The 18,224-nt window shown below is 37.7% G+C and overlaps 1 protein-coding gene across 1 annotated transcript in view; it reads right to left on the minus strand.

The window, feature by feature from the left end:
* impg1a (interphotoreceptor matrix proteoglycan 1a) overlaps nucleotides 1–18,224 on the minus strand; it is a 42,305-nt gene that overhangs the window by 7,122 nt on the left and 16,959 nt on the right. Inside the window, exons 6-11 of the mRNA XM_088936470.1 lie at nucleotides 15,075–15,247; nucleotides 13,379–13,437; nucleotides 10,165–10,412; nucleotides 6,514–8,700; nucleotides 3,258–4,105; nucleotides 2,002–2,091 (exon numbers count right to left, since the gene is read on the minus strand). Coding sequence (XP_088792596.1) covers nucleotides 2,002–2,091; nucleotides 3,258–4,105; nucleotides 6,514–8,700; nucleotides 10,165–10,412; nucleotides 13,379–13,437; nucleotides 15,075–15,247 — 3,605 coding nt within the window. The remainder of the gene's footprint in view (nucleotides 1–2,001; nucleotides 2,092–3,257; nucleotides 4,106–6,513; nucleotides 8,701–10,164; nucleotides 10,413–13,378; nucleotides 13,438–15,074; nucleotides 15,248–18,224) is intronic.

Genomic DNA, 18,224 nt, shown 5'->3' on the forward strand with positions numbered 1-18,224 from the left:
TACTTAACTTCTTATTCCACTGTATCACATGCTGTGCCACTCAGTGATATGCCTTTAAGAACACCAACACACAGCCAGTTTATGAGAACCTGAGCCACTGGGTTCAAGCCTACTTACAGTACATTACTGTACAAAAGGCCCAGATTGTTTTTGCTTGAACAGTTTCAAAACTTCTTATGAATGAGAACACATCACTTATGTGTGGGTCAATCAGCTATAACTCCAAAATGCTACACAACAGCCATTTCCACATTGTGCTCCAATATCATTCTTCCAGGTGCTTGATTATCTTATGCATTTCCACATAAATGTGAAATGTTTCAGTTACCTGCTAAAAATGACCTTAATTTGAAAGAATACTCATCAATCTTGATTTTTTATATATGAGACATGTCCTAGAATTGGCTTAATATTACTTGCATACTTGTTAAAAGCAATATACCTGTATGATACATTTTATTGTACATTAAAAAAGCTAAAAAACAACAAAAACAGGAGAGAAAAGGTCAAGAGCATAAAAATATTACCATTATTTATTCTGCACTGATATACTGTACTGGCATGCTTCTCAAAAGCAATTAAATTTACAATAGCAAAAAAAAAAAGTATGAGTAATTTAAAAGCTCATTGCAAATTGCACATCTGTACAAAGAATTTAATTTCTGTATGATGAATATCCATTGAAGATTGTAAAAATATAGTTTTTTTTTCATCTGTAATTGCAGGCATTTGTTCTGATCTGTTACAAAACATATCTTTGGACTCAGTGATTTAACCTGTGCTAGTATAGTATAGTGTAGTATACTATAGTTATTTTTGAGGTGTACTGTATATGACACTGTGGAAATAAATGATTGCACTACAGCATTTTGAATACTCCTGGGCTGTTCTCTCCTGTTGTTGCTTTGTTCATATAATTGCCTTTTTAGTGGTCATTTCCTACTGTTGTTATACACTTCATTGTACATAGAAGGGAATAAAGTACAAAATGACATGTTTTACAGATAGGTGAACTATGGTAGCAGAATCCATTGCTTTCTGAAAAAGCAGACAAAGAAACCAACAGCTACAGAATAAAAACATATCACCTCTTGATAGACCTGCCCGGTTCCTTTTGAACATGGAATACAAACCAGCTGAAAGCAATATAAGTGAGCTGTAAACAATCCTCTTCTTGCTCAGAGGATTCAAAACTCTTCCGAAAAGCAATAAAATGTGAAATGGAAAGCTTATCCTCCACCACAAATCCACGAGGAGACAAAGAGCTACTTTCTTTTTAACAACTGAAAGCCCTGCTTCAGCTTCTTCTATCAGAAGAATGGATAGAAAGGGACACCACACCATACTGTCTTGTGGATTATGGTAACACAACAGGCCAGTGATCATTCACCTCCCAATGGAACCAAATACTGAACAGTATGCACCTGAGAATCAGAAAGAATAAACTTGGCAGCGCGGAAGAAATGTTAAACTGTCTGATAAATGAGAGCCTAGGAAGCACTGAAACAGAGCACATATCATGTTAAAAGTGGGGAAATGAGATTTAAAGCACAGCTAGAGAGCAAGCAATTGAATAGGTTTTCAAGAGAAATGCAATGCTTTCTCAGAGAGGTTTAACATTTAAATCGCAGCATGCATGTATGTGAAGAGAAAGACAAGGAATGACACACCAATAAATACATAGACAGTCACGTTAAACAACCTATAGCTAGAGCAGACTTAACAGCATGCCTTATTCTATTCAAATAATTTGTCGGCTATATTTAATTTGTGTCAAAAATTACTAGAGGATTTTAATGGCTGGATTTCCAGATCCAGATTAGTACTAATCCCGAACCACATGTCCTAAATTAGAGTAGGATGGTGCAAGATCAGGGCAAATTACTGTAAGTCACATAAGAAATGAAGAATTAATAAGAAAGCATACACTAATGTCATTAGGTACAAATGAAATTCATCACGCTTTCCCAGAAGCAGGATTAAGGTCTAATATTAAAGTACCGGTATTGACGCTAATGTCCTCTGTCTCCCAGTCTCAGATTTACTGGACGGTCCAAGGTTCGGCCAGTCTTTGTGATGGGTGAACTGTGTCTAGGTGAAACAAAATTTAACCATGTGTTTCATAAGAATTGGCCTTTTAAATGTTTCTAGCCAAATAAAACCTTCTATGTGATGTTTGTTTTGTTTACTGTATGTGTTTACTTCTAGACTTACGGTAAATACTGTAATGAAGTGCTACAGCATGAATCTGTTTTTGAATTAATGAAAGTAATGCATGTTGTTCTAAGCCGTTTAAAATAAATGTTCAAATATCGAGATCTGACTCGGTTGTATAGATAATCCAAATCTGTTAATATACTGTATACAGTACATACTGACAATCAAAATCATGATGACCATCATTATCATGCTTACATACAACTATAAAAGGAAGAATCAAGGTAAAAATAATAAATGCATTTTGAAATGTAATAACTTTCTCAAATGAAAATGAAATTCCTGACATGTAAGCAGTGTTTTCTAACTGGTTCTCCGGGTTTATCTTCATTAACTGGAGATTGGTTGGAAAAGAAAGGACAAGATAAAACATCAGACATGTCCAGTGTACTTGGACGGTTGATAGTAGGGCTGTTTAAGTGTGGAAATGAAAATGAATCCAATTAAATAACAGCAACACTTTACTCCTGTTATATTTTATTTTTAAAGGGTTCATACATTATCAGAAAATTGTTTACATATATTCTTCCTTCCTTAGTTGCATTTCAGTGAAGTACTGGTTTCCCCATAATTTTGAATATTAGTGTATGTTTTCTGAACTTCTTTATTGAGTAAAATAACTTTATTTAATAAACTTTTAGCATGAGAAAACAATGTCCTGAAACACAGATAAGTACTTTCACTATATCAATAAAACAATAACAAGAGCTGTAAGGCAGTGAACGTGGTATATGTGGGAATACTAAGGCTTACGTTAGGATTTAAGGCAATCAGCTCTCACAGCAGGGAAACTGGCTTCACACTGTGAAGACACGGCAAATTACTTCACTTGTATCAGAAAAAAAAGACAAGCTCTCTAGCTGTAGGGAACATAGACTCGGTTTGCTGTCTGTAGAATCCCACCAAAAAGATTACTACAGCAACAACTGTTCCCTTTCTCTCTTTTTTGCCAATATGCACTTTTAAGATAAGAAGCTCACTCTAAGGTCATAAAGAATAGACTGTAGAACAACTACTATGAAAAAAAACATTTTACCTACCAGTTCAAGGAATGTATTCTCCAATGATTTGTATTCTGGGGAACTCTTGTTGAAAAGGTCATCCGAAAACATCAAGTTAGTTACTCTCAAGCTAAAGAACACTACCAACTCTTTGCCTTTGCTTGCTGTCGTCATCGAGGGAGTGGTCAGATATTTCAGAGGTGGGGAAGCTGTGCTTTCGAAGGGATGGTCCTCTTTTAAAAACGGGTATCCACCGCTGTAATCCAGCTCATCGATGGTTTCTGTGCTCACCACATCGATCTTGTCTAGCTCCGCTGTAATGTCTTGCACTTCAGTTTCCAGCTCTGCACTTTCATCTGTCCTTGTGGGTGAAATTGTTTGGGCTGTTGGTTCGCTTTCTTCAGCAACAGTGGGTTCTGAAGCTCTGTGGTCCACTACAAAAGGTGCCACTGAAGTGGCTGCTTCTTGCACTGACGACTCTGTTGGTTCTTCAACAGCGGTTTCACTCGAAATAGTCAAAGGCACCACCTCTGTAGGCGATCTTGTGGCCTGAGTGTTGGACTCAGCCCTTTCTTGTTCAGTGGTGAAAGGGCCCACCGTTACATCACCACCTGTTGAGCCTTCAAAGACAGGCACAGCACTCGTTAAGGGAATATCAGTGAGAACTGTTTCAAAGGGTCCTAAATCTGTTGACAGAGAGGTGAAAATAGATTCTGGAGTGGGAGAGATTAGAAGACGCTCTGTTGAAGACGTCGTACTTGAAGTGACGGAGCTGTCCAGGTCCTCTGGTGCTTCAAATGTGGGTGATACTAGGAGAGGTCCTTCTGAGGGACCATCTTGTTCGGGGAGCTGTTCTGAAGAATCCATCTTTTCCTGCATTGTTATATCTTTAAAACAAACAATCAATGTTAATGAAGTTTAGCAGAGTGTTATCTACTGTTGATCTTAACATGAGCTGAACACTTACACTTTAATGTTCATAATACACTAATACCCCAAGAAGAATATTGTCAACATACTGTACTTTTTGAATGCTGTGATCTACAGTAGCTCTCTAATATTTTCTGAAAAATATTGTGAAAATACAGGCATCTAGATGAATATGGACAGCTTTATTTGCTTGATTTAGAAATAGTGAAACTGATTTTTAAATGTTTAGTATCTCCATCAAATTATGGTGCTGATAAAAAATTGTGAAATCCAATGATAAATATGTACGATTCATAGTTTTACCATGATATCCTTCTTGACGCAGTCTTTATGCCTATATCAAATAAGGTTCATAGAAACTCATTCCCTGTTTCCTAAAACACAATTATGTATGATTGAAACAAACAGTGAGTAATTAAGGTACAAAGAGATGTGAAAAAGCAAGCGAACCCCTAATTTCATTAGCTCAAGTAAGGGATTAATTTGAATCAGATGTTTCAATAATTAGGTATATCTTGGGAGTTTGGAAGGCTCCACCCTATATAAAGATTAGATACCTTTAGATACCTAAGTTTGGTCTTCACCATACAGGAGTGTGAAAACAAGTCTTGCTGCAATCTAAGGAAATCTCTGAAGACCTCAGAAAAAGAGTTATTGTTACAAAATTTAAATTGTTACAGAAAAGATTTGGGGCTTCACCAATCTACTGTCAGACAGAAAGTCTACAAATGGAGAAAGTTCAGGACCATAGTCATTCTACCAAAGAGCGGTCATCCTATCAAAATCTCTCTGAGAACAAGCTGGAAAATCATCGAGAAAGTTACAAAGAACTCCAAAGTAACATCCAAGCAACTGCAGGCCACTCTTGCTTTGGCTAACGTGACTCAACTATCAGAAAACAACTGAGCAAGAATAGTGTTGATGGAAGGATAATGAGAAGAAAACCATTGCTCTCCACAAAGAACATTGCTGCCTACCTGAAGTTCAGCAAACAGCACACCGAGGATCTACAAGGCTTCTGGACAGACGAGTCAAAGGTAGACCATTTTGGCCTCATTGAGAATTTTATGGTTGGGTAAAACCAAACACTGATTTCGAACAGAAGAACCTCATCCCACCCCTCAAGCATGGTGGTGAGAGTGTGATGGTTTGAGGCTGTTTTGCTGTCTCAGGACGTAGATGGCTTTCCATCAGTAACACATCCATGATTTCTCCTTTGTATGGAAAGACTCCAAAGGAGAATGTCAAGTAATCTGCCCCTGACCTGAAGCTGAACCAAAAGTGGGTCTTGAAGCAAGACAATAATCTTAAACATACAATAGAAGCAGATCTATAAAAGAACGGCTGTGTTTTACAATGTCCTAGTCAAAGCTGGGACCTTAACCCAATTAAAATCTTTTTGCTGGACCTGAACTGAGCTGTCCATGCAAGGCAGCCCTCATATTTGACAGAGGTAAAGGAGTCCCGTATGGAGGAATGGGCCAAACGTCCTCAAAATTGATGTTGGAGACTGATCAATGGTTACAGGAAACATTTAATTGCAGTCATTGCTGCTCAGAAGGGATGTCAAAAGTTACCGAATCTAAAGGTTCACCTACTTTGTCACATGTGAATATTTCAATTACTTTTTTTCTTTAATAAATATTGCTTCGTTTGAGGATAACTTAATTTTGAAAAAGTATCATGTTTTGTGATATTCATCGTCTTTCATCAGGTTAACTTTATTATTAGGACTTTGCTTAAAATCTAATAACATTTTAGGCTTTAATTATGTGAAATATGTGAATAAATGAAAATCTGAAGGTGCTCACAGACTTTCTTGGCACTGTATGCCTGTGTAAATGTCATAAAATATTTTTTTCAATAGCCAATTTTTAGAGCATTATTTTTTAAAAATAATTCGACTATGTCATACATCTGAAAACAGACATGGCTTGAATATACTTTATAATGTAGGATCATTATAAGAACAATATTATTTAAATTGCATTCCACAAGGTTTAGAATATGAGTAGAATTCACTACAAGAAAAAGCAAGCCAAAGACTTAAATATTCTTAATGTTCTTAGTAGGATGTCGGTTATACATTCTGAATTAAGTCACGGATGTAAAACAAACAAAGACATGCTTAACAAGCTTCCAACACTCATCTCTCAAATAAAAAGATGGCTCCTTTTTTTAGCAGTGGGTTACAACCCACTACAAATTAATTAGGTATCATAATAGAAACCTGCCACATGATTTCACACCAGACAAGTCTTTTAAGGAAACTAGTTCTTATGTTTTGAAAGCTCGCAATATTACACATATCTTTTGACAGTACTTTTCTGTTTGTATTCCTGTCTGAAATGCTGAATTTTCTCACCTTCTATGTTGACAGGTGGTGATGATGTTGTTGCCAGAAAAACTAAATTTTCATCTTCACCAGGGACAGCTGGTTTGGATAAATCTGGTATGTCCTCTTTAGATTCCTCACCCTCCAAGACCGTGTCTGTCCTGCTTTTGTCTTCCTCTGAAATTATATTGTCAGTATCCTCCTCTTGCTGAAAGATTATAATCCTTTCAGTCGGTGGCTGCAGAGTAATGGTTGATAGGGTGGTGACTGGCAATAAGACGTCAGAGTTCTCCCCTGTAGATTGCATGGGAACGCCATTCACACTAGTTGTGACAAGCAGAATCTGTGTACTAGTTTCAGGAACAGTTTCTACTAGACGGACACCACTGGGAAGTGAGTCAGTGGATGGTATGAATGTGGTATTTGGGACCGACTCACTTTGTATGACACTGTCCCCTACTATGACAGGTTTACGAAGTGAAGCACTTGGTGAGTCACCATCTTGTACTGCACTGTCTTTTGGATCTGGACCACTTGCTGTGACATTATGCTTTCCCACATCAGCTTTGGAAATTGAATCACTTTGTGTGGCACTGCCCTCTTCTCCACCAGCAGCAGTAGGTACTGAATCACTTGGTGTGACTCTGTCGTTTTCTACACCAGAATTAAGTATTGAAATAGTTGGTGTGACTCTGTCATCTTCTCCACCAGCAGCAGTAGGTACTGAATCACTTGGTGTGACTCTGTCATCTTCTCCACCAGCAGCAGTAGATACTGAATCACTTGGTGTGATACTGTGGCTTTCGACCCCAGAATTATGTATTGAAATACTTGGTGTGACTCTGTCATCTTCTCCACCAGCAGCAGTAGGTACTGAATCACTTGGTGTGACTCTGTCGTCTTCTACATCACCAGCGGTAGGTACTGAATCACTTGGTGTGACACTGTCGTCTTCTCCACCAGAATTAAGTATTGAAATACTTGGCATGACTCTGTCATCTTCTCCATCAGCATTAGGAATTAAAATACTTGGTGTGACACTAGTGTCTTCTCCACCAGCAGCGGTAGGTACTGAATCAATTGGTGTGACTCTGTTGTCTTCTACATCACCAGCGGTAGGTACTGAATCAATTGGTGTGACTCTGTTGTCTTCTACATCACCAGCGGTAGGTACTGAATCACTTGGTGTGACACCGTCGTTTTCTACATCACCAGCGGTAGGTACTGAATCACTTGGTGTGACACTGTCGTCTTTTACATCACCAGCGGTAGGTACTGAATCACTTGGTGTGACTCTGTTGTCTTCAACATCACCAGCGGTAGGTACTGAATCACTTGGTGTGACTCTGTCATCTTCTACATCACCAGCGGTAGGTACTGAATCACTTGGTGTGACTCTGTCGTCTTCTACATCACCAGCGGTAGGTACTGAATCACTTGGTGTGACTCTGTTGTCTTCAACATCACCAGCGGTAGGTACTGAATCACTTGGTGTGACTCTGTCGTCTTCTACATCACCAGCGGTAGGTACTGAATCACTTGGTGTGACACTGTCGTCTTCTACATCACCAGCGGTAGGTACTGAATCACTTGGTGTGACACTGTCGTCTTCTCCACCAGAATTAAGTATTGAAATACTTGGCGTGACTCTGTCATCTTCTCCATCAGCATTAGGAATTAAAATACTTGGTGTGACACTAGTGTCTTCTCCACCAGCAGCGGTAGGTACTGAATCACTGTTGTCTTCCCCAGATATTATATTATCTCCTCCTGCACCAGCACTATCACCAGATGTGTCATAGTTGTTTTCAAAGAGCACAGGAAGCGAATCAGTTGAAGGTATGTCGGTGTTGTCTTTTACATTGTCTGTTACATGTGTGCTAACAAGCCCAGGCTGATCCACTTCATGCAATGTCACTAGCTGTGCTGTGGTTTGGGATGGGGTTGTAGGACTAAACTCATTAATGTACATGAGCTTTGATTCATCTTCAATATGGTCAATTGTTATTTGCACGATGGTAGGGGTGGCACTGCTAAAAGGCTCTACTAATACAATGTTGTCAGGAGTCGGTAGGACTGTGGTTCCCACATTAACCCGATCTTCCTCATTGGGACTCTGAACTGTTGTTCCTAGAAGGGTTTCTAAGGCATTCTCCTTTATAGAGGGATGAAGAGGAAGGTCTGGGAGGGACTTTTCTGCATCCATGACTGATTTATCTGTAGAGATTGTCAGCTCATTGTGAGAGTCTGGTTCCTGTGGTGTTAAAGACAAATAACAGTGATTAAGGGAAGTCTTTAGTAACACTTCTACTAACATATGAGAACTGTTGATTAATGCAGTATGTTATATACAGTATTTATATATTATTATATAGAACAAATAATGCAACAATTTTGTAATAAAGAATTACAAAAAAAGCAACAAAGATGATTCAACACCTGGGACTTTTCAGGAATGTATTCTGCAACTTGGGTATAATAAAGCCTTTTCATGTATTAATATTTAATATGAATATAATGTACTGTATAATATTCTTTTGCCCTTAGGTGTGGGTTCAGCTGCTAGCCCAAACCAACAACAAAACAGTGCCAACACAAGGCTAGACTGTACTGATGAGTTTGCAATTTGTTTGTTTGCTTGTTCATCTTTGTGGCTACTAAAAAAGATAATGGAGTCACCTTTGTGGTTTCACCTTTCTTTTTTATATTTCTGTCAAATATAAATATACAACAAAATCTTGGAAACAAATACATTCAGGAAACATATTTATGAAGAATTTTGACTTTGTGGATAAGGTATCAATTTGTCTTGATGGTATCTTCAATATTCGTTCTGTAATTTTATTAAATTTCTACAATATATGAATCTACATTGAGGTAAACCTTTTATGACAAATTATACATACTGTACTTAACACCTCTAAAAACAGGGGCTTCATACTGTACACTTCTTATTGTTTGATAATCTTCCAATGGGACAAATAATAAAAATCACTTATGGAGTGTAGATTATCAGATACTATAAGAACATCAAATCACACAAACATTTCATCTTTGCAGCTTATTTTCATTTGCAGTTAACTAAAGACAGAAAAGTAAACTAACCAGAACAGCGATTTGTGGTGTTGAAGTAGGTCGTGGCTGGCCTGTAACATCTTCGGTGGCAAAAAATAAATACAAATATTACAACATCTGTCAGAATCTACTGAAATCAATTAATTAAACAATAAGCAACTGTTCATGAGGTAATTACTGGTATTTTGATAACTAAGGAAATTTTTAAAAATCAATGCACTCCCATTAGTTTCTGTTGCCTATCAAGGCTAAGATTGGTGTTGGTCAATTAAAGTTCAAATGGAACCAGTGACATTAAAAGGTCCTGTAAGCTAATTATTAGAATTTTATACAGAATACAAAGAGGTTTTGTCAGAGATACAGTAAGATAAACTTGACTACACATCTCAGCGTACTAGCAGCTAGTACTAGTTGATTTACAGAAACTACAGTTATGATATGATTTACTTTTTAAACATTCCATATTGTTTTAATGTGAAACACTGAAGGGGATGACTACACTTCTGAGCACTCAGCAGCTCTGTGAAAACAAACCCTAATAATGTCATCACTGTTGCCTGATCATGTGAGGCAGCAGTCTGGCAACGTTAACAGAATGGTACATACCTGGTCCAAAGCTAATGGTGTTGAAATCCACTGGGAGGGATGTCTCTTCAATCAAGGCCTTGGCTACCACTTCCTGGAGACTGGGCACTATGTTTGAAGCTGTCATCTTCTCATCATCTGGACTGTGAGGGCTAATCCCTTGTTCAGAAGTATTAGAAACCCTATTGATGTTTTGATTACCAATGCTACTGGATTCCGGCGATACTGTTTCAAAGACCACAGCATAACGGACAGTAAGCCCTCCAGGTCTGAAAATCAGAGAATATGTAAATAAATAAACAAATATTCTCTAGTGATGCTGAATCTAAAAGCTGCAATAATTAATAACAAAGTGGGTTCAGAGGGTGGGAAAAGCCAGGAATGGAAATGCAACTTAAAATATGAATAAACAAATAGATAGTAAGCAAAACTAGTCTACTGAAGCACAAAAACAATTAGTATACTATACAGGTATTGTTAAGGATTAAACTGTGGGTTAAAATTAAATCTAGAATTTGTTCACGTACACTCCTCTTTGGCAGATACCTGCTGCTATTTTTTTCATTTCTCAGAGTATGCAATGTTTGTGTTTTGTTAAACAGAGGTATGTGTACAGGTTTAAGGCAGAAGTAGCTGCATTCTAAATATCTGGAAGTGAAAATGGATGGAGAGGGTATCACACCACTGACAAGGTCACTATGACAACATAGTGGAAGATACAGAAGAGAAAAAAAAATTAAAGATTAGAATATTCAAACATAGTCATGTCTACGTTTTCCCACCTCTGCCCCATGTGGGACTGCTAAAAAATTGAAAAGGCTGATTCATACGAAGATGGCTAGTGTGGGGTCTGTGTGGCTTTTCATTTGTATAATTATAAATGTATCGGCACCTTTGAAACAGGACAGAGTTCATAATATGCTGAACATGAAGCCTTTACTATGGGCAGAATGGTGGCATTACTGCCATGCAGCACTGGGGTACTGGGTTCGATTCCAGACCTAGTGTGGGCTCTGTGTGGTGTTTGAATGTTCCCCCTGTCATTGCTGGGTTTCCTCTGGGTGCTCTGGTTTCTTACCACGGTCCAAAACCACACAGGCAAGTTAACTGGCATCTAGGAAAATTGGCTCTAGTGTGAGTATGTGCATGCCTGTGTTTGTCTGCCTTGCAATGGACTGGCGTCCTGTCCAGGGTGTTTCCCTGCGTTGAGCCTATTGCAGGCTACACACAGAAGGCAAACTAAGTTAGAATTAATCCCAGAACTCCAGAGAAGCAGCAATGCTAACTGCTTTGCCATCCAAAATCATTTTTCTGGACTATTAATATTGTAACGCATATGGCCGACATTACAGGTTGTGCGAGCCGGCTTGCCAGTGCAGTGACGTCACCGCCCTTCCCTGTGAATAGCAGGGACCTCAGCCTCTGGGCTGAGGAGAGATCACCCTTTGATCTCCCTCAGCTAGTTGGTTCCCTGTTGAGTGACGCCAGAGGCCCGGGTTCGAGTCCCCAGCAGTGGGGGGCCGACCTGAGGTGGCAGAGGCGAGAGTGCATACCCATGTGAACCTGAAAGCGCTGCAATATTAATTGTGTAAAGTAAGCAAGTGTGTTTTATATAGTAGTGTTAGCCAATTAAAATGACTAAGTAAAAGATGAGTATTGCATTCATTTAAGTAAGAATAAGAGAAGGGGCTGTATTAACTGTTTGGTGCTAAGTTCATTACTGGAGTCACTGCATAAGCCACAGATTTGGAAGAGAATATCGACTTCATTGCAATCAAGGGCTACCACACATTTCAGGCTCTAGAGTTTTGTGCATAATATTAAAATTTCCTTAAATCATCTAAATTCAGCTAGGTTATTATGTATTACATCTATCAGGGTACTTGCTTATATTCACAAAAAATGTTTTTTAAAATGTAATAACAATTTTAGCTGTTTCCCTATGCAAAGAAAAAAAAACAACATGCCAAAATAACTATTACAAGCACAAACATATGGGAAAGGGGGTTTTATAGGTGTATCTGAAACCATGCGACAGTCCTAATTAAATTACCCATCATTGGCGTTCTTCTCACTTTGTTCCAGCAAAGCAATAAAGTGAACAAAAGCTTATTCAGTTTGAAATTCATTTCAGAGGCTGATGAGAAACTGCGATGTTAACTGCTGGCTAATAATACATTGAAATAAATAATACATTCAACATTTTCAATTGAATTAAAATCGAGCTTTTCATTTTTAATGATGAATTCTAAGAACTGATGAACTGTTTCTGGAAAGAAGCTAGAGTTATCAGCTTCAACAAGATGACTGAGTAGCTTGTTCCAGTCACTCACAACCAGTGCCGTGGGATCCTTAATGATCACAAATAGTCAGAACATTGGTCTAATATGAACGACAATACCTTCTTCAGCAGTCTCCATACTGGAGCACTGTTTTGGAAATCGTGGTCCAGGGTGACGAGTTCACATGCTGTTCCATCACTTATAACACAGACTGATTTTCCTTCTTGTTCTCCAACTTTGTCCCAATACTGACCAGCCCCTACCCTACCTAGCTTCTTAGATCTGACAACATCGCCCTACTAAGTGGTAAAATACAAGTCCAAAGTACATAGAAGTACAAAGACTCATTATAAAAGATGATACAGAAACAAAAAATAATCCATTAAGCAAAATTACAACACTATTCATTATTTTGAAATGAACTGTAGTGCTTTTTCAGTGCTTTAAGATCAATGTATGATGCTATTAAATCTAGTGGAGTGCCAGACTTTCTGTAGATAAACTAACAGGTGTTCAGCCTTGCATAGAAATTAATGTACCAGCAAGCAGAGCCAAAAGAAATTAATTACCATGCAGGGAGCACCGGGAGAAAGTGAAACAACTTGAATAACAGTTCCTCTTTAAAGTTATATTCGTAACGAGCAGTATGACTTATCACTTGTCAGGTTGTGCTGTAGAAAATTATGGTCCACTGAATACTTAACACATGCCAATAAAAAATAAAGTTTGATGTGAAACTCTTGCAACTCAGAAGAGTTTTCTTCTGTTCTTCAAAATGTGATTCACTACTAATTAACCATAATAAATGTCTTAAGACTAAAAGCAAGAGGAAGGAAAACAAATGCATGTTTAATTTATTTTTGTACATATAAGGTTTAGTTTTAAACTGATTTAACGGTAGAAAAAAAAATAGACATAAAATATTGCATCTACAGCTACTTATAGCAACATACCTAAATCCTAACACTCTGATTTCCTTAAATCCTGGAAGCCTATCAAAAACATGCAACATCTGAAAAAAATGGAAAGAAGCACAATGTTACATAAACATAGTTTTTAAAGCATCACCATAAAGGGTATTGCAACAAAACACAATATGTGCAATGTAATACAAAAATGATGCAACACAACACCAATACAAGTCTTCTGCTACTGTGAATGGGACCTTATGAGGTCAATCGATGGGTTAACAAAAATTCACCTCTGTGTATTTCAAAACTTTTTAATCAAACCATCCTGATACAAAATATTCTAGTCTGCTGATACTTTGTATGGTCTACTGTATAATGGCATTCTTTTTTAGACAGACAATGACCTAAAGTCCTGTCGTATGTCCATGCAGATCGATAAAAGTGCTAAACTCCTCCTACTAAGGCTCCTACTGAAATCAATCTAATTTTTGGCCATCTCTAAGTAGGAGATTAACATATATAAATAAAAGATTATGAATGAGAAAGACATTTCTTGGAGGAGAATATGAGGTTTTATTATAAAACAGCATCAGCATCCTCGAAAAATTTGCAATTTGCACAAAAATAAAGCACAACAAGCAGGCCTAATGGATTTAATCAATATTTTAAACATATACGCTGTTACTGTGCATGCTACAAGGTTATTAAGGAAATCTATATGGATTAGTGTATAGCCACTGAAGAGCATGTTCACCACTCAGTTCAAATACAGGTCAGGTTTTACACAGATCTAGACACAGAGAATGTAAGCAGCAATGACTGGACAGTATTTAAGAAGACATGTTGAGCAACCATACATTCCCAAGAACCAATTCTTCTGTGTATTTCAATCTGGAATGTCTCAATAAGCTATTGCAAATTGCCTCAGATGTCACAGAAATACCAGTAATGCAATTCCAATCACAACATCGGTGAGAGAGCATATTCAGGATGTCCATGCATAATAAAGTCAGCAAATATCAAGGTCATGCAATTCTGTAATCACCTGCAGACAAGAGCTGAAACAGCCAGAACACATCAATGTGATAACCTCTAGGAGGCAAAGATGACTTCTACACATCAATGCTAATAGTAACCATACAAATTAATGACATGGAACTCACATTTACACTCTCTATGTGATGTTACAGGGACTGAGATGTAGAAATTAAAGACTTGTTTATTTAGTTTTAATGTACTAATGTATATATACTGTATGCACACATATAATGTACGCATTTTATTTGCATATACCACTCTTCCATTCTGAGCATTTCTTTGTCTGGAGTGTACATTAGCCCTAGAGCACTTATTCATACAAACCCAGCATAATGTATGTCAGTAACAATGCCTTCAGATTCAAAAGCATTAAGTGAAGAGAGCAGTCAGCTTTTCAATAGTAAGAGAAATAAATGAAAGGGTCCACTGCATTAATTGAGTCTTGCTCAACCAAAACCAATCGGGAAAAGAAACCAAAAATATCTTCTTTTCTAATTTTCCATAGTTCTCCAGATCTAGCCAAGGCACAAACGAATTAATCATTTCAGACTTTACAGGTCAACTCTGATCAACATTTGCCATCTGCACTTTTGGACAGAGCAGTGAATGGTTTCTAAAGGGAGGAACATGTGCACAACTAGGTACTTGGACTTGTTCTTAGATTGAAAGCAGTAAGGCTTCCCCACGGCGTAGCGCTGACCTGATCCTGGAGGCTGTGGGCCAGGTCCTGGTACTGGGGGGTGTCAGGGCTGCTCAGGAGCTCACCGTAGCCCGGATTGCTGAGTGTTACACTGAACTCCACCACCTGCTCCACGAGCTGGTCGGGCACTGTGTTAGGAAGCTCCGAGTCCTGCAGTAGAAAAGCATTGTATCCTTTAGATAGCGCACAACAGGGCTGTCACGTGGTGCGTAACTGCAGCACAATAGCACAGCCTCGTTGTGTATTACACTGTATGCTTGCCTACAAAAAATCCCCTTGGCTCCAAATTTAACTCTGGCGACTGGCACACTGATAGCATATCATGTCACCAGACAGGTTATGCAAAGGTATATGAAAAAAAGTGTATGAAGTGAAGGCATAATGAAAAATAAAGGCACTGAGAAATTTCAAATTTCAGAGGAAATTAGAATGTTTACAGAATGAAGAACATGAACAGAAAAATGATGGCTGTTTATTTAGTCAGTGCTTTTAAGGGAACATTCAATCATGATCCTCAGATGGCGTTCATCTTATTATTATAAATCTATAGATTTGGTAGTAGGGCTATGTGGTGCATGAAAAAGCATTTCTTTTGAAGTGGACAGTCACCGAAGAGTATTTATTGAATGATAAAAGCAATCACATACAGTATACTCAGAGAGCCACTTTAAAATGCTGAATCAATTGACCGTATTATTAGACATTAAGGAGAACAGTCAATTATTATAGCCTAGTGTGATAGTTAAACAGGGATTTAAATTATCATAATCTATTGTTATTTTTATTTAGGGCCATGTTTTCAACTAATTGAAAGGCTTTCCACATAGTATACTTGATGAAAAGCTATGTATCTTGCTTTATTTAATAATTATTTACATCCATTTGTTCTTTAATGAAAAAGTGTAAAAGAGTACTTATTTTGACTTTATGAGGAAAATATCACCAAATTCTATATTTCAGATAATTGCTAATTGAGAATATGGTTTGTGACAGTTTGTGTTTTTTATCTTTCTCTGGACAGGGACTCCTCTACATCCACAGATGTTTCAACAGCCACATGCCACTGACTTTGTGTCTTGGAAAAGTATTCAGACCCTTGAATAATAACATTCAAAACAAAAAAAACAAAACAAATGTAAAGAATGGAAAATGTGAAAGTCATGATTGCATAATTATTTTTAACCCTTAATTAGGTGAATGTAGATGCATAAATATACATTAAAGAGCCATACGATTAGTTGAGAGCATCTGTCTGTATGCAATTACAGTGGTTCTTGTGATTTCAGAAAAAAAAACACCTGTCTCTGTGTAGTTTCATGCCAGGTAGTGAATTTCAAGCAAAGACTAAAACCTGAACACTAAGGAGCCTTCAAAACAAGTCCGAGATAAAGTCATTGAAAGCACAGATCAGGAGAAGGGCACAAAATTAGTCTCCAAATACCCCTGTGAGCACAGTCTACTCAAATGTCAAGAAATGTCAAATGCCAGAAAGTGCCTACATCAGTGTATTCAGCAATTAATGAGGAAGGAGGAAACTGGTTAGTGATGTCACTGTGACACTAAAAACAACTCTGAAAGCACTACAGAGTTCAATGGCTGAAATTCCTTGACAAAAACTGCCTACTGTATATCGCACAATGGAAAACTCATCTCATATGCTGCATGGAGTTTTACAAGCAAGAAGCACCTGAGCGATCCTGCAATAATGTGGCAAAAGGTGTTGTCTTTTTTGGTCTAAATGCCAAGCATATTATTTGAAGCAGACTCATTACAGCACATCTCCCAGTCTATACCAACACTACTGTCAAGCATAGTGGGGTCAGCATTTTGATATGAGGATGCTTCTCTGCAGCAGAGACCAGAAAACATGTTGAGTGGCAGAAAATGAAGGAGTGATGGAACAAAGTCTTTCAGCTAAAGACTGAAAACTGCAGAGGAAGTTACCTTTAGGCAGGACAATGAACCAATCCATAATGTCAAAGCTATACTGGAATGGCTTAAGAATGTCTTGGAGTGAGTGGCCCTGTCAAAGTCCTGACCTGAATCTTATTGAGCATCGTGGAAAGACTTGAAAGCTGCTGTCAGTAAGCAGTCCTCAAGCAACTTGAGAGAACATGAGTGAATCTGTCCAGACAGATGGGCAACAGATTGCACCAGGCCAGTGTGCAGAGTTGGTGGAGACATGTCCAAAAAGACTTGACGCTATACTATAAATACTGCCTATGTTCCTTCCACCAAATATTGAGTTTACTGGTTTGAATAATTATGCAATCAACATAATTCAGTTTTTCTCTTTAGTTTTTGCTGACATACTGTATGCTTTAACTGACTGTATCTAACCTTTAGAAGTATTGAGTTTGAGCACACAGGGTTTTTAATTAAATATTATGTTTAATAAAAATGTGTATGCATCATTTTGTAATTTCACAAAATTGACACCATAGGAAGGGCCTGAATACTTTTGCAAAGCACTGAAAGTCACTGGTACAACGGGACACACAGTAAATTCGGCTTCCCACAATTTAATTATAACAAGAGGAAAATAAATAAATGCCAAAGAAATAAATCTTATTATGCTGTTTTTGCACCACACCAACAGAGTCTGATAAAAGGTACAATGCAGCTGACAAATGGGCATATTATTTCTTTCAAGCCCTTTGTGCTGCCTGTAAAGCTGAGTTCTAATGGTGAAAACAAGAAGCCAGAGTCCATACCGTGTCAAGGACTTTTGTGTCATTCACAGTTTCATTAAGGAGGTTTCTAGAAAGAGCTGACACTTCTGTGGGTCCAGCAGTGAAGACTTCCCTGGAAACTAAATACAAAATTAATCTTTTTCAATGTGCACATCCCTACACTGAAGAACCTTCTGGGATTATCTTTGCCATCCATTTGAATGATTAAAATTGTACCACAAAACAAACACAACCTACAGTGTACAGTATTATATGAACATATTGTATACTGACTGTGATACGTTGGAGACCTGTGAAGAAATTTTAAATAATAAATTAACTCAGTTTGATTTCATAAGGGTTGGAGATAATCTAGTCAAATATTCAATTTAATGTCGGGATACTAGAGCTATTACACAAGATATTATTAACAAACTGATATTCTAAATCTTCAATGGAAGAAATCAATTTTAAATCC

Source organism: Atractosteus spatula, chromosome 2, assembly GCF_055471065.1.
Source record: "Atractosteus spatula isolate fAtrSpa1 chromosome 2, fAtrSpa1.hap1, whole genome shotgun sequence".
Taxonomy (NCBI): domain Eukaryota; kingdom Metazoa; phylum Chordata; class Actinopteri; order Semionotiformes; family Lepisosteidae; genus Atractosteus; species Atractosteus spatula.